Source organism: Coregonus clupeaformis, chromosome 20 (genome assembly GCF_020615455.1).
Source record: "Coregonus clupeaformis isolate EN_2021a chromosome 20, ASM2061545v1, whole genome shotgun sequence".
In the NCBI taxonomy this organism is placed as follows: domain Eukaryota; kingdom Metazoa; phylum Chordata; class Actinopteri; order Salmoniformes; family Salmonidae; genus Coregonus; species Coregonus clupeaformis.
In genome coordinates, this window is record NC_059211.1 from 64,868,390 (window position 1) to 64,894,328 (window position 25,939).

The following is a 25,939-nucleotide window of genomic DNA, read 5'->3' on the forward strand; positions in this document are numbered from 1 at the left end:
AACAAGGGGGTTAGTTCTAACTCTATATGTCTGTCTGGTAGAGGCACAAGGGGGTTAGTTCTAACTCTACATTTCTGTCTAGTAGAGGAACAAGGGGGTTAGTTCTAACTCTACATGTCTGTCTGGTAGAGGAACAAGGGGGTTAGTTCTAACTCTACATGTCTGTCTGGTAGAGGAACAAGGGGGTTAGTTCTAACTCATTACATGTATGTATGGTAGAGGAACAAGGGGGTTAGTTCTAACTCTACATGTCTGTCTGGTAGAGGAACAAGGGGGTTAGTTCTAACTCTACATGTCTGTCTGGTAGAGGAACAAGGGGGTTAATTCTAACTCTACATGTCTGTCTGGTAGAGGAACAATGGGGTTAGTTCTAACTCTACATGTCTGTCTGGTAGAGGAACAAGGGGGTTAGTTCTAACTCTACATGTCTGTCTGGTAGAGGAACAATGGGGTTAGTTCTAACTCTACATGTCTGTCTGGTAGAGGAACAAGGGGGTTAGTTTTAACTCATTACATGTCTGTCTGGTAGAGGAACAAGGGGGTTAGTTCTAACTCTACATGTCTGTCTGGTAGAGGAACAAGGGGGTTAGTTCTAATTCTATATGTCTGTCTGGTAGAGGCACAAGGGGGGTTAGTTCTAACTCTACATGTCTGTCTGGTAGAGGAACAAGGGGGGTTAGTTCTAACTCTACATGTCTGTCTGGTAGAGGAACAAGGGGGTTAATTCTAACTCTACATGTCTGTCTGGTAGAGGAACAATGGGGTTAGTTCTAACTCTATATGTCTGTCTGGTAGAGGAACAAGGGGGTTAGTTCTAACTCTACATGTCTGTCTGGTAGAGGAACAAGGGGGTTAGTTATAACTCTACATGTCTGTCTGGTAGAGGAACAAGGGGGTTAGTTCTAACTCTACATGTCTGTCTGGTAGAGGAACAAGGGGGTTAGTTCTAACTCTACATGTCTGTCTGGTAGAGGAACAAGGGGGTTAGTTCTAACTCTACATGTCTGTCTGGTAGAGGAACAAGGGGGTTAGTTCTAACTCTACATGTCTGTCTGGTAGAGGAACAAGGGGGTTAGTTTTAACTCATTACATGTCTGTCTGGTAGAGGAACAAGGGGGTTAGTTCTAACTCTACATGTCTGTCTGGTAGAGGAACAAGGGGGTTAGTTCTAATTCTATATGTCTGTCTGGTAGAGGCACAAGGGGGTTAGTTCTAACTCTACATGTCTGTCTAGTAGAGGAACAAGGGGGTTAGTTCTAACTCTACATGTCTGTCTGGTAGAGGAACAAGGGGGTTAGTTCTAACTCTACATGTCGGTCTGGTAGAGGAACAAGGGGGTTAGTTCTAACTCATTACATGTATGTATGGTAGAGGAACAAGGGGGTTAGTTCTAACTCTACATGTCTGTCTGGTAGAGGAACAAGGGGGTTAATTCTAACTCTACATGTCTGTCTGGTAGAGGAACAAGGGGGTTAGTTCTAACTCTATATGTCTGTCTGGTAGAGGCACAAGGGGGTTAATTCTAACTCTACATGTCTGTCTGGTAGAGGAACAAGGGGGTTAGTTCTAACTCTATATGTCTGTCTGGTAGAGGCACAAGGGGGTTAGTTCTAACTCTATATGTCTGTCTGGTAGAGGAACAAGGGGGTTAGTTCTAACTCTACATGTCTGTCTGGTAGAGGAACAAGGGGGTTAGTTCTAACTCTACATGTCTGTCTGGTAGAGGAACAAGGGGGTTAGTTCTAACTCTACCTGTCTGTCTGGTAGAGGAACAAGGGGGTTAGTTCTAACTCTACATGTCTGTCTGGTAGAGGAACAAGGGGGTTAGTTCTAACTCTACATGTCTGTCTGGTAGAGGAACAAGGGGGTTAGTTCTAACTCTACATGTCTGTCTGGTAGAGGCACAAGGGGGGTTAGTTCTAACTCATTACATGTCTGTCTGGTAGAGGAACAAGGGGGTTAGTTCTAACTCTACATGTCTGTCTGGTAGAGGAACAAGGGGGTTAGTTCTAACTCTACATGTCTGTCTGGTAGAGGCACAAGGGGGTTAGTTCTAACTCATTACATGTATGTCTGGTAGAGGAACAAGGGGGTTAGTTCTAACTCTACATGTCTGTCTGGTAGAGGAACAATGGGGTTAGTTCTAACTCATTACATGTCTGTCTGGTAGAGGAACAAGGGGGTTAGTTCTAACTCATTACATGTCTGTCTGGTAGAGGAACAAGGGGGTTAGTTCTAACTCTACATGTCTGTCTGGTAGAGGAACAAGGGGGTTAGTTCTAACTCTACATGTCTGTCTGGTAGAGGAACAAGGGGGTTAGTTCTAACTCTACATGTCTGTCTGGTAGAGGAACAAGGGGGTTAGTTCTAACTCTACATGTCTGTCTGGTAGAGGAACAATGGGGGTTAGTTCTAACTCTACATGTCTGTCTGGTAGAGGAACAAGGGGGGTTAGTTCTAACTCTACATGTCTGTCTGGTAGAGGAACAAGGGGGGTTAGTTCTAACTCATTACATGTCTGTCTGGTAGAGGAACAAGGGGGTTAGTTCTAACTCTACATGTCTGTCTGGTAGAGGAACAAGGGGGTTAGTTCTAACTCTACATGTCTGTCTGGTAGAGGAACAAGGGGGTTAGTTCTAACTCTACATGTCTGTCTGGTAGTGGAACAATGGGGTTAGTTCTAACTCATTACATGTCTGTCTGGTAGAGGAACAAGGGGGTTAGTTCTAACTCTACATGTCTGTCTGGTAGAGGAACAATGGGGTTAGTTCTAACTCTACATGTCTGTCTGGTAGAGGAACAAGGGGGTTAGTTCTAACTCTATACTCCTATAATATAATAATATGCCATTTAGCAGACGCTTTTATCCAAAGCGACTTACAGTCATGCGTGCATACATTTTTTTTTTTTGTGTATGGGTGGTCCCGGGGATCGAACCCACTACCTTGGCGTTACAAGCGCCGTGCTCTACCAGCTGAGCTACAGAGGACCACATGTCGTGCTCCTGAGTGGCGCAGTGGTCTAAGGCACTGCATCGCAGTGCTAACTGTGCCACTAGAGATCCTGGTTCGAATCCAGGCTCTGTCGCAGCCGGCCGCGACCGGGAGACTCATGGGCGGCGCACAATTGGCCCAGCGTCGTCCAGGGTAGGGGAGGGAATGGCAGGCAGGGTTGTAGCTCAGTTGATAGAGCATGGCGTTTGCAACGCCAGGGTTGTGGGTTCGATTCCCATGGGGGGCCAGTATTAAAAAATATATATGTATTCACATGTATTGTAAGTCGCTCTGGATAAGAGCGTCTGCTAAATGACTAAAATGTAATGTAAAATGTAACTCATTACATGTATGTCTGGTAGAGGAACAATGGGGTTAGTTCTAACTCATTACATGTATGTCTGGTAGAGGAACAAGGGGGTTAGTTCTAACTCTACATGTCTGTCTGGTAGAGGAACAAGGGGGTTAGTTCTAACTCTACATGTCTGTCTGGTAGAGGAACAAGGGGGTTAGTTCTAACTCTACATGTCTGTCTGGTAGAGGAACAAGGGGGTTAGTTCTAACTCTACATGTCTGTCTGGTAGAGGAACAAGGGGGTTAGTTCTAACTCTACATGTCTGTCTGGTAGAGGAACAAGGGGGTTAGTTCTAACTCTACATGTCTGTCTGTGCCTCCCAAACACTTGCATCATAACAGAAGAAGGATGAGGAAACATCTATTAAAGTGATACATGGTTATGGATTGGGCGTAGGAGTTGAATGACATTGATGATATTCATTTGATTTGACAGACAGTGTTTGCTCCAGAATTCTGAAACTATTGACTAATGTAATTATTATGTTAGATATTTTTATATTTTCCTCTCTCTCTCTCTCTCTCTCTTATTCCTTCACAGGATGGCTTGCGCAGATTGTCAGGAAACGAATACATCTTTGCTACCAAGCGTACGTACAGTATTGTTCTCCTGGCATAGTGATGAAGATGATGATGATGAAGATGAAGATGATCACGTAAAGCTCCATTTTGATTTGTCTCTCTCATCCCCCCCACCCTCCTCCCTCTCAGAGCCCCACCTCCCGAGTCACCTAGCCATGCCCCTGTCGTTGAATGACATCCCTCCTCGCGTTGCCCAGACGATGGAGAATGAAGACTCCTGGGACTTTGACATCTTCGACCTGGAGACTGCCTGCCTGAAACGGTGAGGGGAGATTTTAACACTGTAATAACAGCTTCAACCTGGAGCCTGCCTGCCTGAAACGGTGAGGGGAGATTTTAACACTGTAATAACATCTTCAACCTGGAGACTGCCTGGCTGAAACGGTGAGGGGAGATTTTAACACTGTAATAACAGCTTCAACCTGGAGACTGGCTGCCTGAAACGGTGAGGGGAGATTTTAACAATGTAATAACACCTTCAACCTGGAGACTGCCTGCCTGAAACGGTGAGGGGAGATTTTAACACTGTAATAACAGCTTCAACCTGGAGACTGCCTGCCTGAAACGGTGAGGGGAGATTTTAACACTGTAATAACATCTTCAACCTGGAGACTGCCTGGCTGAAACGGTGAGGGGAGATTTTAACACTGTAATAACAGCTTCAACCTGGAGACTGGCTGCCTGAAACGGTGAGGGGAGATTTTAACAATGTAATAACACCTTCAACCTGGAGACTGCCTGCCTGAAACGGTGAGGGGAGATTTTAACACTGTAATAACAGCTTCAACCTGGAGACTGCCTGGCTGAAACGGTGAGGGGAGATTTTAACACTGTAATAACAGCTTCAACCTGGAGACTGCCTGGCTGAAACGGTGAGGGGAGATTTTAACACTGTAATAACAGCTTCAACCTGGAGACTGCCTGCCTGAAACGGTGAGGGGAGATTTTAACACTGTAATAACAGCTTCAACCTGGAGACTGCCTGGCTGAAACGGTGAGGGGAGATTTTAACACTGTAATAACAGCTTCAACCTGGAGACTGCCTGCCTGAAACGGTGAGGGGAGATTTTAACACTGTAATAACAGCTTCAACCTGGAGACTGCCGGCCTGAAACGGTGAGGGGAGATTTTAACACTGTAATAACAGCTTCAACCTGGAGACTGCCTGCCTGAAACGGTGAGGGGAGATTTTAACACTGTAATAACAGCTTCAACCTGGAGACTGCCTGCCTGAAACGGTGAGGGGAGATTTTAACACTGTAATAACAGCTTCAACCTGGAGACTGCCGGCCTGAAACGGTGAGGGGAGATTTTAACACTGTAATAACAGCTTCAACCTGGAGACTGCCTGCCTGAAACGGTGAGGGGAGATTTTAACACTGTAATAACATGTTCGACCTGGAGACTGCCTGCCTGAAACGGTGAGGGGAGTTTACAACATACATCTCTACTGTGGTTTGGTTTAGAGAGGGCCAGAGCTACAGAAATACAGAGCTCCTAAAACTCTATCTGTTTCAGTACTGTACACAGACTCGAGAGCTAATGTTTGTGTCCTAAATGGGACCATATTCCCTGTATAGTGCACTACTTTTAACCAGAGCCAAATGGGTGATTCCTTACGAAACCAGGACAAATAAATACCATGATTTGGGGGATTTTCACTTAATTTTATCCATAGCATGTTCATTTGGAGGAATGATTATTGACATATATTTGGCATTTGTATCTAAAAGCATATTTGAGAAATAATGAATTGAAGTTGGAATATTTGTGACATTGTGGCTTTACCCAGGCCTCCTTTAAGACTTGATGATGTTTCATCTGTAGGTACAAAGCAAACATTGGTGTCATATGAACCTTTATCTCTTGCTCTGTAATATGAATAGTATTTTGATTTCAATAACAATTTTCTTACATTAATTTATGAATATTGACAAATATAAACATGAATATGTTTTTAATTTGCCAAATTTTTCAATATATTGTTGAAGATAATATACTCTACGGGCATATCAAAGTTCCTGAGTGGGATCTCTGCTAGTTTTAAAGTTATGGCCCATTTTATACATAGAAATTGGCATAGTAGGCAATGTAACCAATCACAGCCCTCCTTTTACTTGTATCATGGCACGTCCTGCAAATCACCAGCAGAGGGCTGGTCATTTTAGAATCCATTTTCACATTCACTCTGTTGGTAATGCTAACAAATCATAACTCTAACAGTAGCAGAGATCCCACTATGGAACTTTGATATGCCCGTAGAGTATATTATGTTCTTGTTCAACAATACATTGAAAAATTTGCCAAATTCTAAAACGGTATATTTTCTATATTCATGTTTATATTTTTCTGTATTCATTTAAGTTGCAGAAATCTAATTCCTACTCACGTTACAGAGCAAGCGGTGAAGTTTTATGACACCAATATTTGTTTTGTTTCATCTACAGATTAAACATTATGGAGTTTTAAAGGAGGCCTGTATAAGGCCAAAATGTCACAAAATATTAAAACATAAATTCATTATTTCTCAATTATGCTTTAAAGAGATTCTCCGGTAAGCTCAAATGCGAGGGGCTGAAGCTCATTGGCTAGAACTCGAATTGCTAGGGGGCTGGCCCACGTGGGGGGAAATGTAGGGAAAATGGCGCAAGGCAGCTTCAAGAAACAGTCATTTTCAAACTAGGGATTTCGTAGCTAATTGAGGTAAGATTAATTCTGCTCATAGATTATGCATGTATGAACTACAAATTGACACATCCAGCCCAAAGCGGCAGGTTTATCAAATACATTCTTAGTCGCCAAACTACCAGAACATGTCTTTAAGATGCAAATATCAAATATATGCCAACAATCCTTCCTTCAAAGGACCATTCTATGGGATTACATTATGTGAAAATCCCCCAAATCATGTTTTATTTTGGCGGGTTTCGTGAGGAATCACCCATATGGGCCCTGGTGAAAAGTAGTGCACTATATAGGGAATAGGGTGCCATCTGAGACACACTCCATGAATATCAGTCATATTGTGTGATGTAACCTACCTGTTGAGTGTTCTCCCGAGTGGCGCAGTGGTCTAAGGCACTGCATTGCAGTGCTATCTGTGTCACTAGAGATCCTGGTTCGAATCCAGGCTCTGTCGTAGCCGGCCGTGACCGGGAGACCCATAGGGCGGCGCACAATTGGCCCAGCGTCGTCCAGGGTAGGGGAGGGAATGGCCGGCAGGGATGTAGCTCAGTTGGTAGAGCATGGCGTTTGCAACGCCAGGGTTGTGGGTTCGATTCCCACGGGGGGCCAGTATGAAAAATAAAAAAATAATGTATGCACTCACTAACTGTAAGTCGCTCTGGATAAGAGCGTCTGCTAAATGACTAAAATGTAAATGTAGAGGGATTGGATTGGGAAACTGTGTTATGGCAGAAGAGATGTGGTTACACAGTGTACGGTACTTAACTCTGTGGTATTTAACTCCTCCATGCTGTTAGCCCTAACCTTCATGAGGTCTGGTAATTCTCTCCTCCCAGGCCTCTGACCTATCTGGGCCTGAAGATCTTCTCTCGGTTCGGGGTGTGTGAGTTCCTGAGCTGTCCCGAGTCCGCTCTCCGCTCCTGGCTGCAGGGGATCGAGGCTAACTACCACTCCACCAACTCCTACCACAACTCCTCACATGCTGCCGATGTCCTGCACGCTACCGCATACTTCCTCTGCAAGGAGAGGGTCAAGGTAAGATGGCCGTCCAAGATGGTCGCCACTGGGTCAGACAGTTTTGTCTTGTTTGTTTGTTTGTTTTCTCTGTTTGTTTTGTCTTGTTTGTTTGTTTTCTCTGTTTGTTTTGTCTTGTTTGTTTTCTCTGTTTGTTTTGTCTTGTTTGTTTGTTTTCTCTGTTTGTTTTGTCATTTGTTTGTTTTTGTCTTGTTTGTTTTGTTTGTTTGTTTGTATGTATGTGTGCCCCTCATTTATACAGGTAATCTGTTTGACCTGTTCCAAGACAGCAGAAGTAAAACATTTGTAACAAACATGCATTGAATTAAATCAGCACACAGCAATGAGTCAATCCTGGGCTGACATTCCTCAAATCACTAGCATGGCTTAATCCTAGTCCTAATTAGAGTTGCACAATGCCGGTAGCTTTCCCAAAATGTCCAAGTTTTCCTAGAAATTCCAGTTAGAAGATTCCTGGAATCAACCCTACCCACTGGGCAAAAACTGGTTGAATAAACGTTGATTCCACCTAATTTCAACAAAAAAAATTACATGTGACGACGTTGAATTAACGTGGAAAACTGTTTGGATTTGCATAAAGTCATCAACGTAAGGGATTTTCTTATTTTCTTACCCAACTTGCAACCTTTTTGTTGAATTCACATTAGTTGACAACTCAACCAAATGTAAATCAGAACTACACGTTGAACTGACTGCTGTCTGTGCCCAGTGGGTAATATCATAATCCTAAAGTCTTTGACTCCTGTACTCTCTAACATGGAACTACATGTCACTAGATTAATCATGTTAGGAGTGTGTGTGTGTCTGGACCTGTGTAAGTGTGTGTGTCTGTACCTGTGTAAGTGTGTGTGTCTGTTTTGAGTGTTTGCATGAATGTTCAAAGCCACAGGAAGTAGAGGTGCTGCACCACCCCCTGAAAAATCAGAATATAAATAAAATATGAATAAAATAAAAAAAGTAGTGCACTGGGCCTTTACTAGCATTATCAGACCGATATAGACGTCTGGAGGGCAAAACATGTTTTTCATCATCTCCACTTTGGCAAAAAGGCAGTTGTATAATTCAGATCAGTATCTTGCAGGATTCAATAGTTGGAATTGTAAGAGTTGTTGCCCTGTCCCTTTCTGTACTAGTTGTTGTCCTGTCCCTTTCTGTAAGAGTTGTTGCCCTGTCCCTTTCTGTAAGAGTTGTTGCCCTGTCCCTTTCTGTAGGAGTTGTTGCCCTGTCCCTTTCTGTACTAGTTGTTGTCCTGTCCCTTTCTGTAAGAGTTGTTGCCCTGTCCCTTTCTGTAAGAGTTGTTGCCCTGTCCCTTTCTGTACTAGTTGTTGCCCTGTCCCTTTCTGTAGGAGTTGTTGCCCTGTCCCTTTCTGTACTAGTTGTTGTCCTGTCCCTTTCTGTAGGAGTTGTTGCCCTGTCCCTTTCTGTAGGAGTTGTTGCCCTGTCCCTTTCTGTACTAGTTGTTGCCCTGTCCCTTTCTGTACTAGTTGTTGCCCTGTCCCTTTCTGTAGGAGTTGTTGCCCTGTCCCTTTCTGTACTAGTTGTTGTCCTGTCCCTTTCTGTAGGAGTTGTTGCCCTGTCCCTTTCTGTAAGAGTTGTTGCCCTGTCCCTTTCTGTAAGAGTTGTTGCCCTGTCCCTTTCTGTACTAGTTGTTGCCCTGTCCCTTTCTGTAAGAGTTGTTGTCCTGTCCCTTTCTGTAGGAGTTGTTGCCCTGTCCCTTTCTGTACTAGTTGTTGCCCTGTCCCTTTCTGTAAGAGTTGTTGCCCTGTCCCTTTCTGTACTAGTTGTTGCCCTGTCCCTTTCTGTAAGAGTTGTTGCCCTGTCCCTTTCTGTACTAGTTGTTGCCCTGTCCCTTTCTGTAGGAGTTGTTGCCCTGTCCCTTTCTGTAAGAGTTGTTGCCCTGTCCCTTTCTGTAAGAGTTGTTGCCCTGTTCCTTTCTGTAAGAGTTGTTGCCCTGTCCCTTTCTGTAAGAGTTGTTGCCCTGTCCCTTTCTGTACGAGTTGTTGCCCTGTCCCTTTCTGTAAGAGTTGTTGCCCTGTCCCTTTCTGTAGGAGTTGTTGCCCTGTCCCTTTCTGTAAGAGTTGTTGCCCTGTCCCTTTCTGTAAGAGTTGTTGCCCTGTCCCTTTCTGTACGAGTTGTTGCCCTGTCCCTTTCTGTAAGAGTTGTTGCCCTGTCCCTTTCTGTAAGAGTTGTTGCCCTGTCCCTTTCTGTAAGAGTTGTTGCCCTGTCCCTTTCTGTAAGAGTTGTTGCCCTGTCCCTTTCTGTACGAGTTGTTGCCCTGTCCCTTTCTGTAAGAGTTGTTGCCCTGTCCCTTTCTGTAAGAGTTGTTGCCCTGTCCCTTTCTGTACTAGTTGTTGCCCTGTCCCTTTCTGTAAGAGTTGTTGCCCTGTCCCTTTCTGTACTAGTTGTTGCCCTGTCCCTTTCTGTAAGAGTTGTTGCCCTGTCCCTTTCTGTAAGAGTTGTTGCCCTGTCCCTTTCTGTACGAGTTGTTGCCCTGTCCCTTTCTGTAAGAGTTGTTGCCCTGTCCCTTTCTGTAGGAGTTGTTGCCCTGTCCCTTTCTGTAAGAGTTGTTGCCCTGTCCCTTTCTGTAAGAGTTGTTGCCCTGTCCCTTTCTGTAGGAGTTGTTGCCCTGTCCCTTTCTGTAAGAGTTGTTGCCCTTTCCCTTTCTGTACTAGTTGTTGCCCTGTCCCTTTCTGTAAGAGTTGTTGCCCTGTCCCTTTCTGTAAGAGTTGTTGCCCTGTCCCTTTCTGTACTAGTTGTTGCCCTGTCCCTTTCTGTACTAGTTGTTGCCCTGTCCCTTTCTGTAAGAGTTGTTGCCCTGTCCCTTTCTGTACTAGTTGTTGCCCTGTCCCTTTCTGTAAGAGTTGTTGCCCTGTCCCTTTCTGTAAGAGTTGTTGCCCTGTCCCTTTCTGTACTAGTTGTTGCCCTGTCCCTTTCTGTAAGAGTTGTTGCCCTGTCCCTTTCTGTAAGAGTTGTTGCCCTGTCCCTTTCTGTAAGAGTTGTTGCCCTGTCCCTTTCTGTAAGAGTTGTTGACCTGTCCCTTTCTGTACTAGTTGTTGCCCTGTCCCTTTCTGTACTAGTTGTTGCCCTGTCCCTTTCTGTAAGAGTTGTTGCCCTGTCCCTTTCTGTAAGAGTTGTTGCCCTGTCCCTTTCTGTAAGAGTTGTTGCCCTGTCCCTTTCTGTACTAGTTGTTGCCCTGTCCCTTTCTGTACTAGTTGTTGCCCTGTCCCTTTCTGTAAGAGTTGTTGCCCTGTCCCTTTCTGTACTAGTTGTTGCCCTGTCCCTTTCTGTAAGAGTTGTTGCCCTGTCCCTTTCTGTAAGAGTTGTTGCCCTGTCCCTTTCTGTACTAGTTGTTGCCCTGTCCCTTTCTGTAAGAGTTGTTGCCCTGTCCCTTTCTGTAAGAGTTGTTGCCCTGTCCCTTTCTGTAAGAGTTGTTGCCCTGTCCCTTTCTGTAAGAGTTGTGGCCCTGTCCCTTTCTGTAAGAGTTGTTGCCCTGTCCCTTTCTGTAAGAGTTGTTGCCCTGTCCCTTTCTGTAAGAGTTGTTGACCTGTCCCTTTCTGTAAGAGTTGTTGCCCTGTCCCTTTCTGTAAGAGTTGTTGACCTGTCCCTTTCTGTAAGAGTTGTTGCCCTGTCCCTTTCTGTAAGAGTTGTTGCCCTGTCCCTTTCTGTAAGAGTTGTTGCCCTGTCCCTTTCTGTAAGAGTTGTTGACCTGTCCCTTTCTGTAAGAGTTGTTGCCCTGTCCCTTTCTGTAAGAGTTGTTGCCCTGTCCCTTTCTGTAAGAGTTGTTGCCCTGTCCCTTTCTGTAAGAGTTGTTGACCTGTCCCTTTCTGTAAGAGTTGTTGACCTGTCCCTTTCTGTAAGAGTTGTGGCCCTGTCCCTTTCTGTAAGAGTTGTGGCCCTGTCCCTTTCTGTAAGAGTTGTGGCCCTGTCCCCTTTTCTCTGTGATTGTCATTCTAATGGGATCCAGAAAGAACAAAACCCTGTCCTCAAACATTTCCATCAAAAGGTGCAAAATTATGGGCAAAGACCCAAAAGATCCACATCAAATTTGAAAATGTTCTTGATCAAATAACATGGAAAACAACCACTTTTTGTGCAGTATTAATTGACCATCCTTACAAACCACTTAATGTAAATGTACATGACTGTATTGTACATAGGCTGGTCATCTAGGTTTGTACCTTTTAGACTTGACATCACCATGAAGAAAAACAATGCACAATACAGTAAGTGAGTACATTGAGACACCAAGTGGTTTATGATGATGTGGCTCAGTTGGTAGAGCATGGTGCTTGCAATGCTAGGGTTGTACGTTCGATTCCCACGGGGGACCAGTACGGAAAAGTATGTAAATGTATGCACTCACCACTGTACGGTGCTCTGGATAAGAGCGTCTACTAAAATGGAAAAGGAATGAAGAGACCATTTCAGTTTTCACATAGAAATAAGTTGCATTAGCAAAGTATGAGTAGGTGTTGTAAAACTTTTTGACCGGTAGTGTACATGATTAAGAAGGCCCCTATTCAATCAGTGGTTCAGTTAGTAAGATCATGCCACTAGCAACACCAAGGTTGTGGGTTCAGTTCCTGCAAGTATCACATACTAAAAATTATAATGGTAACGGTAATTCCATGGTATATATTATATTAATATACTTAAGAGGGTGGCAGGTGGCCTAGCGGTTAGTGCGTTGGGCCAGTAACCAAAAGGTCGCTAGTTCGAATCCCCCTGTCGCTAATTATTCCAGTAATATTATATATATATGAATAAAAAAACTAGCCGTTCTTCTTCCCCTTAACAGCAAAGTCTGGACCAGATTGATGAGGTGGCGGCTCTGATAGCAGCCACGGTACACGACGTGGATCACCCGGGACGCACCAACAGCTTCCTGTGTAATGCAGGAAGTGAGCTGGCCATCCTGTACAACGACACGGCCGTGCTAGAGAGCCACCACGCTGCCCTTGCCTTCCAGATCACCACACGGGACGACAAGTGCAACATCTTCAAGAACATGGAGAGGTATTCTGGGAGGCTGTTTGGTCCATCTGTCTGTCCGTGTACTACTGTGTGTGTGTGTGTGTGTGTGTGTGTGTGTGTGTGTGTGTGTGTGTGACAGAGAGGCAGGGCAGTCATGTGATTTGAGTCCCAGAATAGTGTGTCTCATGCACTGCTCTCCCTCGGAAAGGGGGGAGGGTAGATAATCACTCCATTCATCCCTCTCCTCTGTCACTACAGTCAGAAGGCTAGAACTGTCCAGAGGGGCTTTCAGCACATTTATTTACCCATGTTTTTGTGTGAACGTGTCTCTCTCTCTCTGTTCTTCCCCCTTCTCCCTGCCCCCCCCTTCCTCTCTCTCCTCCACTGCTTCTTTCTTTCTCTCGCTCTCTTTCTCTCTCTCTCTCTCTCTCTCTTTCTCTCTCTCTCTCTGTAGGAATGAGTACCGTACCCTGCGTCAGGCCATCATAGACATGGTGCTAGCCACAGAGATGACAAAACACTTTGAGCACGTCAACAAGTTCGTCAACAGCATCAACAAGCCGCTGGCCGCGCTGGAGGAGAACGGGGTGAGATGAACGACAGAACCAGAAAGAGAGAAGAGGGTAGAAAAAGAAGCATAAAGTCAGTTTGATAGGCTGTGTGGTTAAACATGATGCCAGCAGGAACCTGTTCATGGGTTAGACCAGAGTATTGCAGCCATACAGTAGTGGAGCTGTGTCCAGTCATGGAACAATCTAGAAAATACAATCGGTCTGTTTTAGACATCATTCTGCATCACAGCCAACCGTTAGCTAACAGGATGCAGGTTAGAAAGAGAAGAGTTGAAGGGAGTCATTGCCTAGCCTGTGTGGCCTAACGTCGCCTTCTAACGTAGCCTAGCCTTCCAGTGGAGCCTTTCAGCTAAAAGTTAGCCAACTGTGATGCAGGTTGAAGGGAGTTAGTGTAGCCTCCTGGCCTAGCTTCCTAATGTAGCCTTCCATACAGTGTAGCCTGCTAGCATATCATAGCCTAGCCTCCTAGTGTAGCCTGCTAGCGTAGCCTCCTGACCTAGCCTCGTAGTTTAGCCTGCTAGCTTAGCCTAGCCTCCTAGTGTAGCCTGCTAGCGTAGCCTCCTGACCTAGCCTCGTAGTTTAGCCTGCTAGCTTAGCCTAGCCTCCTAGTGTAGCCTGCTAGCGTAGCCTCCTGACCTAGCCTCGTAGTTTAGCCTGCTAGCTTAGCCTAGCCTCCTAGTGTAGCCTGCTAGCGTAGCCTCCTGACCTAGCCTCGTAGTTTAGCCTGCTAGCTTAGCCTAGCCTCCTAGTGTAGCCTGCTAGCGTAGCCTCCTGACCTAGCCTCGTAGTTTAGCCTGCTAGCTTAGCCTAGCCTCCTAGTGTAGCCTGCTAGCGTAGCCTAGAGTAGCCACCTGGCCACAGACAGATTAGCGTGGAGAGAGAATCTTACAGTCTGGTTCCATCTTTCTCACGGTGGTGTGGAATGCACAGCACAGCCATTCTACTCTATCACACAGGCCCTTTTTAGGAAAATCATAGGAGATTCTTCTGCCTGGAAAAAGAACTGATTTGACACTATGTGGGCTGATTTCACACACAACCAGGATTTACCTACTGCTGGACTACAAGCTATGTTTGAGTCCAGGACTAGGCTTAGTCATGGTCTGGGATTGAAACAACCAGGCCTATTGGATAATATTCACAGCACTATTAGTCTGTGAAAACTGTTGAAACTCTTAAATCTACTGTGAGTTCACAAACTAAAATATAATCTTTCCTCCTTTGTAGAAGTAATCATTCGAATCTTCTCTCTATTACATGTATTCAGCACAACTGTAAGACAAAACAACTCTGACAGCAGTGCCGGTTGTGTTCTTTAAGCTCTCTCTCCTCCCCACCTAGCCAGATGGTTGGGTTCTTTAAGCTCTCTCTCCTCCCCACCTAGCCAGATGGTTGTGTTCTTTAAGCTCTCTCTCCTCCCCACCTAGCCAGATGGTTGGGTTCTTTAAGCTCTCTCTCCTCCCCACCTAGCCAGATGGTTGTGTTCTTTAAGCTCTCTCTCCTCCCCACCTAGCCAGATGGTTGTGTTCTTTAAGCTCTCTCTCCTCCCCACCTAGCCAGATGGTTGTGTTCTTTAAGCTCTCTCTCCTCCCCACCTAGCCAGATGGTTGTGTTCTTTAAGCTCTCTCTCCTCCCCACCTAGCCAGATGGTTGGGTTCTTTAAGCTCTCTCTCCTCCCCACCTAGCCAGATGGTTGGGTTCTTTAAGCTCTCTCTCCTCCCCACCTAGCCAGATGGTTGGGTTCTTTAAGCTCTCTCTCCTCCCCACCTAGCCAGATGGTTGGGTTCTTTAAGCTCTCTCTCCTCCCCACCTAGCCAGATGGTTGGGTTCTTTAAGCTCTCTCTCCTCCCCACCTAGCCAGATGGTTGGGTTCTTTAAGCTCTCTCTCCTCCCCACCTAGCCAGATGGTTGTGTTCTTTAAGCTCTCTCTCCTCCCCACCTAGCCAGATGGTTGTGTTCTTTAAGCTCTCTCTCCTCCCCACCTAGCCAGATGGTTGTGTTCTTTAAGCTCTCTCTCCTCCCCACCTAGCCAGATGGTTGTGTTCTTTAAGCTCTCTCTCCTCCCCACCTAGCCAGATGGTTGGGTTCTTTAAGCTCTCTCTCCTCCCCACCTAGCCAGATGGTTGGGTTCTTTAAGCTCTCTCTCCTCCCCACCTAGCCAGATGGTTGGGTTCTTTAAGCTCTCTCTCCTCCCCCACCTAGCCAGATGGTTGTGTTCTTTAAGCTCTCTCTCCTCCCCACCTAGCCAGATGGTTGTGTTCTTTAAGCTCTCTCTCCTCCCCACCTAGCCAGATGGTTGTGTTCGTTAAGCTCTCTCTCCTCCCCACCTAGCCAGATGGTTGTGTTCTTTAAGCTCTCTCTCCTCCCCACCTAGCCAGATGGTTGTGTTCTTTAAGCTCTCTCTCCTCCCCACCTAGCCAGATGGTTGTGTTCTTTAAGCTCTCTCTCCTCCCCACCTAGCCAGATGGTTGTGTTCTTTAAGCTCTCTCTCCTCCCCACCTAGCCAGATGGTTGGGTTCTTTAAGCTCTCTCTCCTCCCCACCTAGCCAGATGGTTGTGTTCTTTAAGCTCTCTCTCCTCCCCACCTAGCCAGATGGTTGGGTTCTTTAAGCTCTCTCTCCTCCCCACCTAGCCAGATGGTTGGGTTCTTTAAGCTCTCTCTCCTCCCCACCTAGCCAGATGGTTGTGTTCTTTAAGCTCTCTCTCCTCCCCACCTAGCCAGATGGTTGGGTTCTTTAAGCTCTCTCTCCTCCCCACCTAGCCAGATGGTTGGGTTCTTTAAGCTCTCTCTCCTCCCCACCTAGCCAGATGGTTGTGTTCTTTAAGCTCTCTCTCCTCCCCACCTAGCCAGATGGTTGGGTTCTTTAAGCTCTCTCTCCTCCCCACCTAGCCAGATGGTTGTGTTCTTTAAGCTCTCTCTCCTCCCCACCTAGCCAGATGGTTGTGTTCTTTAAGCTCTCTCTCCTCCCCACCTAGCCAGATGGTTGTGTTCTTTAAGCTCTCTCTCCTCCCCACCTAGCCAGATGGTTGTGTTCTTTAAGCTCTCTCTCCTCCCCACCTAGCCAGATGGTTGGGTTCTTTAAGCTCTCTCTCCTCCCCCACCTAGCCAGATGGTTGGGTTCTTTAAGCTCTCTCTCCTCCCCACCTAGCCAGATGGTTGGGTTCTTTAAGCTCTCTCTCCTCCCCACCTAGCCAGATGGTTGTGTTCTTTAAGCTCTCTCTCCTCCCCACCTAGCCAGATGGTTGTGTTCTTTAAGCTCTCTCTCCTCCCCACCTAGCCAGATGGTTGTGTTCGTTAAGCTCTCTCTCCTCCCCACCTAGCCAGATGGTTGTGTTCTTTAAGCTCTCTCTCCTCCCCACCTAGCCAGATGGTTGTGTTCTTTAAGCTCTCTCTCCTCCCCACCTAGCCAGATGGTTGTGTTCTTTAAGCTCTCTCTCCTCCCCACCTAGCCAGATGGTTGTGTTCTTTAAGCTCTCTCTCCTCCCCACCTAGCCAGATGGTTGGGTTCTTTAAGCTCTCTCTCCTCCCCACCTAGCCAGATGGTTGTGTTCTTTAAGCTCTCTCTCCTCCCCACCTAGCCAGATGGTTGGGTTCTTTAAGCTCTCTCTCCTCCCCACCTAGCCAGATGGTTGGGTTCTTTAAGCTCTCTCTCCTCCCCACCTAGCCAGATGGTTGTGTTCTTTAAGCTCTCTCTCCTCCCCACCTAGCCAGATGGTTGGGTTCTTTAAGCTCTCTCTCCTCCCCACCTAGCCAGATGGTTGGGTTCTTTAAGCTCTCTCTCCTCCCCACCTAGCCAGATGGTTGTGTTCTTTAAGCTCTCTCTCCTCCCCACCTAGCCAGATGGTTGGGTTCTTTAAGCTCTCTCTCCTCCCCACCTAGCCAGATGGTTGTGTTCTTTAAGCTCTCTCTCCTCCCCACCTAGCCAGATGGTTGGGTTCTTTAAGCTCTCTCTCCTCCCCACCTAGCCAGATGGTTGTGTTCTTTAAGCTCTCTCTCCTCCCCACCTAGCCAGATGGTTGGGTTCTTTAAGCTCTCTCTCCTCCCCACCTAACCAGATGGTTGGGTTCTTTAAGCTCTCTCTCCTCCCCACCTAGCCAGATGGTTGTGTTCTTTAAGCTCTCTCTCCTCCCCACCTAGCCAGATGGTTGGGTTCTTTAAGCTCTCTCTCCTCCCCACCTAACCAGATGGTTGTGTTCTTTAAGCTCTCTCTCCTCCCCACCTAGCCAGATGGTTGGGTTCTTTAAGCTCTCTCTCCTCCCCACCTAGCCAGATGGTTGTGTTCTTTAAGCTCTCTCTCCTCCCCACCTAACCAGATGGTTGGGTTCTTTAAGCTCTCTCTCCTCCCCACCTAGCCAGATGGTTGTGTTCTTTAAGCTCTCTCTCCTCCCCACCTAGCCAGATGGTTGGGTTCTTTAAGCTCTCTCTCCTCCCCACCTAGCCAGATGGTTGTGTTCTTTAAGCTCTCTCTCCTCCCCACCTAGCCAGATGGTTGTGTTCTTTAAGCTCTCTCTCCTCCCCACCTAACCAGATGGTTGTGTTCTTTAAGCTCTCTCTCCTCCCCACCTAGCCAGATGGTTGTGTTCTTTAAGCTCTCTCTCCTCCCCACCTAGCCAGATGGTTGTGTTCTTTAAGCTCTCTCTCCTCCCCACCTAGCCAGATGGTTGTGTTCTTTAAGCTCTCTCTCCTCCCCACCTAGCCAGATGGTTGTGTTCTTTAAGCTCTCTCTCCTCCCCACCTAGCCAGATGGTTGTGTTCTTTAAGCTCTCTCTCCTCCCCACCTAGCCAGATGGTTGTGTTCTTTAAGCTCTCTCTCCTCCCCACCTAGCCAGATGGTTGTGTTCTTTAAGCTCTCTCTCCTCCCCACCTAGCCAGATGGTTGTGTTCTTTAAGCTCTCTCTCCTCCCCACCTAGCCAGATGGTTGGGTTCTTTAAGCTCTCTCTCCTCCCCACCTAGCCAGATGGTTGTGTTCTTTAAGCTCTCTCTCCTCCCCACCTAGCCAGATGGTTGTGTTCTTTAAAACTCTGACTAACAGTTTGCAATCAAACTAACTTTGTCAAACACAGTTAGTAATCAAACTAAAACTCTGACTAACACAGTTCACAATCAAACTTTGTCTAACACAGTTTCCTTTGATTGCTAACTGTGTTACAGTGTTAGTTTGATTGCTAACTGTGTTAGACAGCGTTTTAGTTTGATTGCTAACTGTGTTAGACAGAGTTTTAGTTTGATTGCTAACTGTAACACAGTTAGCAATCAAACTAAAACACTAACACAGTTAGCAATCAAAGGAACACCATGTCTAACACAGTTAGCAATCAAACTAAAACTATGTTTAACACAGTTAGCAATCAAACAAACTGTCTAACACAGTTAGCAGTCAAACTAAAACGCTGTCTAACACAGTTAGCAATCAAACTAAAACACTGTCTGCCTTTCTCTGTTTGTGTGTTTGCATGTGTGTGTCTGAGCCTTTCTGAATGTGTGTCTGCGTGTGTGTCTGCGCCCGTGCGTACCTGTGTGTGTGTGTGTGTGTGTGTGTGTGTGTGTGTGACCTCTCCTTAGGGAATCGGTGACGAGGAGTCTGTCAAAGGCATCCTAACGTCCCCAGACAACCGGATCCTTGTCAAGCGCATGCTGATCAAGTGTGCCGACATCTCCAATCCGTGCCGACCGCTGGAGCTGTGTATAGAATGGGCGGGGCGCATCTCAGAAGAATACTTTGCACAGGTACAGGACAGTAGTGAGAGGGGAGATGAGGGAAACATGATGCTGCGGTTTGGAATGCTAATAGAAACCGTAGAACAGCGTACCTTTGGGGATTCAGCAGTTAGCCGATGTGGAATGTGAAACACATAGCAGACTGGAGCAGCATTCATTGATTGTTTTGATTAGATGTACTGTACCAGCCAGGAAATATTGGTACACACTCAGTAAAGACACTGTGTGTGCGTTTGTGTGTGTGTGTCTGTGCGCTAAACACTGTGTGTGTGTGTGTGTGTGTGTGTGTTTGTTTCAGACTGACGAGGAGAAGAGACAGAGCCTGCCAGTGGTCATGCCTGTGTTTGACAGGAACACCTGCAGCATTCCCAAGTCCCAGATCTCCTTCATAGACTACTTTATTACAGACATGTTCGACGCCTGGGATGGTAAGGACTTACGTTAGCTACCTGATCTAAGGTCTAGGCTTCAGCTCAACGGGCTAACGGTGTTTCGATGCTTGGGACGGTAATAACTGTTAACTGCTATACTATGACCCTATCTGCTCCATGTAACAGGGGACTTGAAGACTAGTTAGCTCCCTGAATCTAATGCCTAAGCTTCAGCTCAGCAGCTAACACAGTCAGTGTTGTGGGGCAAAGTCGCTCGCATCATGAGCAACCTTCCCTTAGACCTTAAGACTGGCTAGACTGATTTTACCAATCTATAATGTTTTCGCTGACATGGGTAAGTGACTGTCACTGACTGACATAACAAGAGAAAAACTGCTGATGCGAAACCAAATTGCACCTTGTGTATTCTAAGCAGGTTGAGACCCCGACTGAGTTCTGAAAATAATAAAACAAATAATGTTTTGGGAAATTGGTCCGCAGGCCTACAAAACCGCCAGCCGCCAGTTTTCCCATCTATTGTCTACACAGGATAGCTACATAGTCTACAGTATAGCTACATAGTCTACAGTACAGCTACATAGTCTACAGTACAGCTACATAGTCTACAGTACAGCTACATAGTCTACAGTATAGCTACATAGTCTACAGTACAGCTACATAGTCTACAGGATAGCTACATAGTCTACAGTACAGCTACATAGTCTACAGTACAGCTACATAGTCTACAGGATAGCTACATAGTCTACAGTACAGCTACATAGTCTACAGTACAGCTACATAGTCTACCACGATAGCTACATAGTCTACAGTACAGCTACATAGTCTACAGTACAGCTACATAGTCTACAGGATAGCTACATAGTCTACAGTACAGCTACATAGTCTACAGGATAGCTACATAGTCTACAGTACAGCTACATAGTCTACAGTACAGCTTACATAGTCTACAGTACAGCTACATAGTCTACAGGATAGCTACATAGTCTACAGGATAGCTACATAGTCTACAGTACAGCTACATAGTCTACAGGATAGCTACATAGTCTACAGTACAGCTACATAGTCTACAGTACAGCTACATAGTCTACAGTACAGCTACATAGTCTACAGTACAGCTACATAGTCTACAGTACAGCTACATAGTCTACAGTACAGCTACATAGTCTACAGGATAGCTACATAGTCTACAGTACAGCTACATAGTCTACAGTACAGCTACATAGTCTACAGTATAGCTACATAGTCTACAGTACAGCTACATAGTCTACAGGATAGCTACATAGTCTACAGTACAGCTACATAGTCTACAGTACAGCTACATAGTCTACAGTACAGCTACATAGTCTACAGGATAGCTACATAGTCTACAGTACAGCTACATAGTCTACCACGATAGCTACATAGTCTACAGTACAGCTACATAGTCTACAGTACAGCTACATAGTCTACAGTACAGCTACATAGTTAGTAAGCTACATAGTCTACAGTACAGCTACATAGTCTACAGTACAGCTACATAGTCTACAGGATAGCTACATAGTCTACAGGATAGCTACATAGTCTACAGTACAGCTACATAGTCTACAGTACAGCTACATAGTCTACAGGATAGCTACATAGTCTACAGGATAGCTACATAGTCTATAGTCTACAGTACAGCTACATAGTCTACAGTACAGCTACATCGTCTACAGTACAGCTACATAGTCTACCACGATAGCTACATAGTCTACAGTACAGCTACATAGTCTACAGTACAGCTACATAGTCTACAGTACAGCTACATAGTCTACAGTACAGCTACATAGTCTACAGTACAGCTACATAGTCTACAGTACAGCTACATAGTCTACAGCTACATAGTCTACAGTACAGCTACATAGTCTACAGTACAGCTACATAGTCTACAGGATAGCTACATAGTCTACAGGATAGCTACATAGTCTACAGTACAGCTACATAGTCTACAGTACAGCTACATAGTCTACAGTATAGCTACATAGTCTACAGGATAGCTACATAGTCTACAGTACAGCTACATAGTCTACAGTACAGCTACATAGTCTACAGGATAGCTACATAGTCTACAGTACAGCTACATAGTCTACAGTATAGCTACATAGTCTACAGGATAGCTACATAGTCTACAGTACAGCTACATAGTCTACAGTACAGCTACATAGTCTACAGTACAGCTACATAGTCTACAGTACAGCTACATAGTCTACAGGATAGCTACATAGTCTACAGGATAGCTACATAGTCTACAGTACAGCTACATAGTCTACAGGATAGCTACATAGTCTACAGTACAGCTACATAGTCTACAGTACAGCTACATAGTCTACAGTACAGCTACATAGTCTACAGTATAGCTACATAGTCTACAGTACAGCTACATAGTCTACAGGATAGCTACATAGTCTACAGGATAGCTACATAGTCTACAGTACAGCTACATAGTCTACAGGATAGCTACATAGTCTACAGTACAGCTACATAGTCTACAGGATAGCTACATAGTCTACAGGATAGCTACATAGTCTACAGTACAGCTACATAGTCTACAGTACAGCTACATAGTCTACAGGATAGCTACATAGTCTACAGGATAGCTACATAGTCTACAGTACAGCTACATAGTCTACAGTATAGCTACATAGTCTACAGTACAGCTACATAGTCTACAGGATAGCTACATAGTCTACAGTACAGCTACATAGTCTACAGTACAGCTACATAGTCTACAGTATAGCTACATAGTCTACAGGATAGCTACATAGTCTACAGTACAGCTACATAGTCTACAGGATAGCTACATAGTCTACAGTACAGCTACATAGTCTACAGGATAGCTACATAGTCTACAGTACAGCTACATAGTCTACAGTACAGCTACATAGTCTACAGTACAGCTACATAGTCTACAGTACAGCTACATAGTCTACAGTACAGCTACATAGTCTACAGTATAGCTACATAGTCTACAGTACAGCTACATAGTCTACAGGATAGCTACATAGTCTACAGTACAGCTACATAGTCTACAGTACAGCTACATAGTCTACAGTACAGCTACATAGTCTACAGTACAGCTACATAGTCTACAGGATAGCTACATAGTCTACAGTATAGCTACATAGTCTACAGTACAGCTACATAGTCTACAGTACAGCTACATAGTCTACAGGATAGCTACATAGTCTACAGTACAGCTACATAGTCTACAGTACAGCTACATAGTCTACAGTATAGCTACATAGTCTACAGTACAGCTACATAGTCTACAGGATAGCTACATAGTCTACAGTATAGAACACAGTCACCTGTTTATTCCACAATAGGCCCAGTCATCTGTTGGCCTATAGGCTGTCACATTCTTTCTGGGTCATTATTTAATGCTGAATAACTTGACTCTTAAACCTGTTCTTTGCTAGATACCGTCATGTGCTACCCTGTATGTTTTTACCTTTTACATATTGGTCATTTAGCAGACTGCTGTTGTCCAGAGCGACATAGTCAGTACATCTGTATGGTACTGACTGTACAGACTGAACATCCTCATTTTAACCTGTCCTAAATCAATCTGTCAATAATTAATAATTAATTAATTAATTAATCAATCAATTATATTTTGTCCCCAGCGTTCGCAGACCTTCCCAACCTCATGCAGCACCTGGACAACAACTTCAAGTACTGGAAAGGCCTGGACGAGCGGAAGCTGCACAGCCTGCGTCCTCCCCCAGAGTAGGAGCACCCTGTCTTGGGTCGACGCCGGGCCCCGGGCCCCTCCCTGGTTCCTGTCCTCCTCATCTCCTCTCTCTCCCTGTCAGCCCAGCTCCGTCCAGGGCTACCAAGCCTTCACTCTCCTGCTTCTGTGTAGCACGCCACCAAGCGTCCACATGTCCGTCCAACAGAGACAACACAGACGGACGGACAGACGGACGGACGGACAAGCTGCAGCAACACCAGGCTCTTGCTTCATACGTAAACCTCGCCAGCTGAGGATGGACGACGGACAGACACGCGGAGCCTCAGAGTCCTTATAAACTACCAGTGAATGATGGGCTTGACTGTATGCGCCTACTGCTGCCAGTGAGGCTGTGTGAGGGACGGTTCTTCTCCCAGCCAACCTGGTGATGGATGTACCATCCCCCTAATACTCTCACACACACGGGTTCCCCCTGCCTCTCTCTCTCTCTCTCTCTCTCTCTCTCTGTCAGTCAGAGGCTGATGATGTTGCCGTCTCTCTGCAGACTGACTGCTGGTTTGCTGTTGGTAGAAGCTACAGAGAAAAGAAACACACAAACAAACTGAATATTGAGATGTCAGGTGGTTTCAAGTCTCTGGCACCTCCAATGAGAAACTGTTTTTGAGGATCGGCTGATGGAGAGTTCACATTACACAGTTTTCGTCCCAAATGGCACCCTATTCCCTATATAGTGCACTACTTTTAGGATAAAAGAGTCTATCGGGCTCTGCTCATAAGAAGTGCACTTTATAGAGAATAGGGTGCCATTTGGGACGGCCCGGTGTCAAATCCACGTCAGACCGCACTACCCTCTATCGCCCCCCAGTGGCCACCAGACTGAACTACACCTCCACCACCCTTTACTATGTCTTCTAGCTGTATTTCCTTTGTTTGTTTGTCCTGCAGAAACACGTAGTCCACTAGAGGACCTGTAGCGATGGGATGGGACACGAGGCCGTCCTAAACACACTGAAAGTATGTTCCATATGCCACCCGATTCCCTTTATAGCGCACTACTTTAGACCAGAACCCTAGTCAAAAGTAGTGGACTAGTACCCTATAGGCCCTGGTCAAAAGTAGTGCACTGTAAAGGGAATAGGGTGCCATTTGGGAGGTATCCAGAGACATACGGGTGGGTGGGGTTGGGGGTGTTCAGTGGGTGGAGCTAACTAACTGTCCTCAGGCCACTGGTGAAAGACACAAACAAACATTCAGACATCTTGGTCACACAGCCAGGTCATTATTATAGACAATTTGGTATTTTTTATTTTGTGATGATGAAGATGAAGACGAGGATGAATAAATTAGAACAAAATTAAGAAAATATGAAGGAAAGAAAAGCCAAAGCTGAATAACATAATATTATATAACTATGAGTATTGTCCATGAGGAGGAGCAGGATTATTATCCATAAGAAAACATCAACATTATAAAACATTTTATTTTAGTACAGCACCAGTTTGAATGGACATATTTGTATTGCACTGTAAAACAACAGTTGAATTGTCTATAATGTCTCAGTGATTTAGTCCATGGAGGGGAATCGGGACGTTAACTTGTCGGAATAAGCTGTATTGTTGTCTATCACCTCTGCGAGTTTGTGTGTGTGTGTGTGTCCATCGGCAAACCCACCTGTCTGTCGATTTTAAACAAACGCTGTTGACCGACCGAACAAACGAGCGCACACCATCCCGCTACAGCACATATCTGTGAAGAAGAAAGAATAACTGTGTTTTGGACTTGAAAGATGATTTTTCTCCCGGAATTTTTTGTATCAGGTTTATCCTACTGAAACAGACTGCCTTATTTTATACACTATTTCTACAGTACATTGCAGAGCTACAGAACACCGTCCCAGCTCTAATACATCCCACTGTGCAACGGATAAGGACATACGGACGTTTTTAATAACATAGTCAGGAAAAAAATGTTATGTTCAAGTAAATCTCAATATTTTTATAGACCTGTGAATTTTACACTGGAGTGACAGGAAAAACAAAACAAACTTATTAACTATCTGGGTACATGCTGTGAAATGTGTCGTTGGGGTTGGTAGAGAAACATTTCAGTCTTGTAAACAGAGGAACTATGAATGCGTCCCAAATAGCACCCTATTCCCTATAAAGTTACCTCTGGTCAAAAGTAGTGCACTATATAGGGAATAGGGTGTCATTTGGGACGCAACCTATATGATTATAACGATTAATTAAGGATGTGGATCACAGAATTGTCCTATCACTGTCTTTTCCACCTGTCTCCTAGAAACCAGCTTGCTTTGACTTGATGTTAACCAACATCGTCCTGTCACTGGCCATTTGTCCAAGATCCTTGTAACACGCAGACAAGGAGTCACTTTACCCAGGGTATATGCTCTGCCCAAGGGTGGTTTCAGATTAGGATACTAATATATGTTAAAGAATGTTGCTTATTAAGATTATTTCCTATTTAAACAGTATATATATATATAAAAATGCCATAACACATAAGCAAACGTTGGTTGATGATGATGTGTATTATTATTGACCGATGAATAACTTAATAACTCTTTAAGGGAGAATTGTACACTCAATCAGGGAATTAGTTTGATCCTTCTGATTCACTACTGCTCCTGGTCTGAAGGCACCAAAAAAAAATGAAACAAATTAGAAATGATTCAATGGAGAATAAAATAATGACAATTACTTCTGTTGCACCATGTTTTCAGTAATGAGACAATTTACTGGTCAGGACTCACAATCTCTATCTCTCTCTCTCTCCGTCTATCTCTCTCTATCTCTGTCTGCCCCTCCATCTCGCTCTCTATATCTCTCCCCCTCTCGCTCTCTCTCTCTCTCTCCGTCTATCTCTCTCTATCTCTGTCTGCCCCTCCATCTCGCTTTCT

General features: G+C 45.2%; 1 protein-coding gene across 1 annotated transcript in view; it reads left to right on the forward strand.

The window, feature by feature from the left end:
• The window catches only part of pde8a (phosphodiesterase 8A), a 141,898-nt gene extending 117,763 nt beyond the window's left edge, over positions 1-24,135 (forward strand). The window contains exons 15-22 of the mRNA XM_041857617.2: positions 3,889-3,937; positions 4,059-4,191; positions 7,451-7,649; positions 12,448-12,665; positions 13,078-13,210; positions 18,760-18,924; positions 19,214-19,343; positions 22,952-24,135. Of these exons, the coding sequence (XP_041713551.2) occupies positions 3,889-3,937; positions 4,059-4,191; positions 7,451-7,649; positions 12,448-12,665; positions 13,078-13,210; positions 18,760-18,924; positions 19,214-19,343; positions 22,952-23,058 (1,134 nt within the window). The 3' untranslated portion in view covers positions 23,059-24,135. The remainder of the gene's footprint in view (positions 1-3,888; positions 3,938-4,058; positions 4,192-7,450; positions 7,650-12,447; positions 12,666-13,077; positions 13,211-18,759; positions 18,925-19,213; positions 19,344-22,951) is intronic.
• The last annotated feature ends 1,804 nt before the right edge of the window (positions 24,136-25,939 follow it).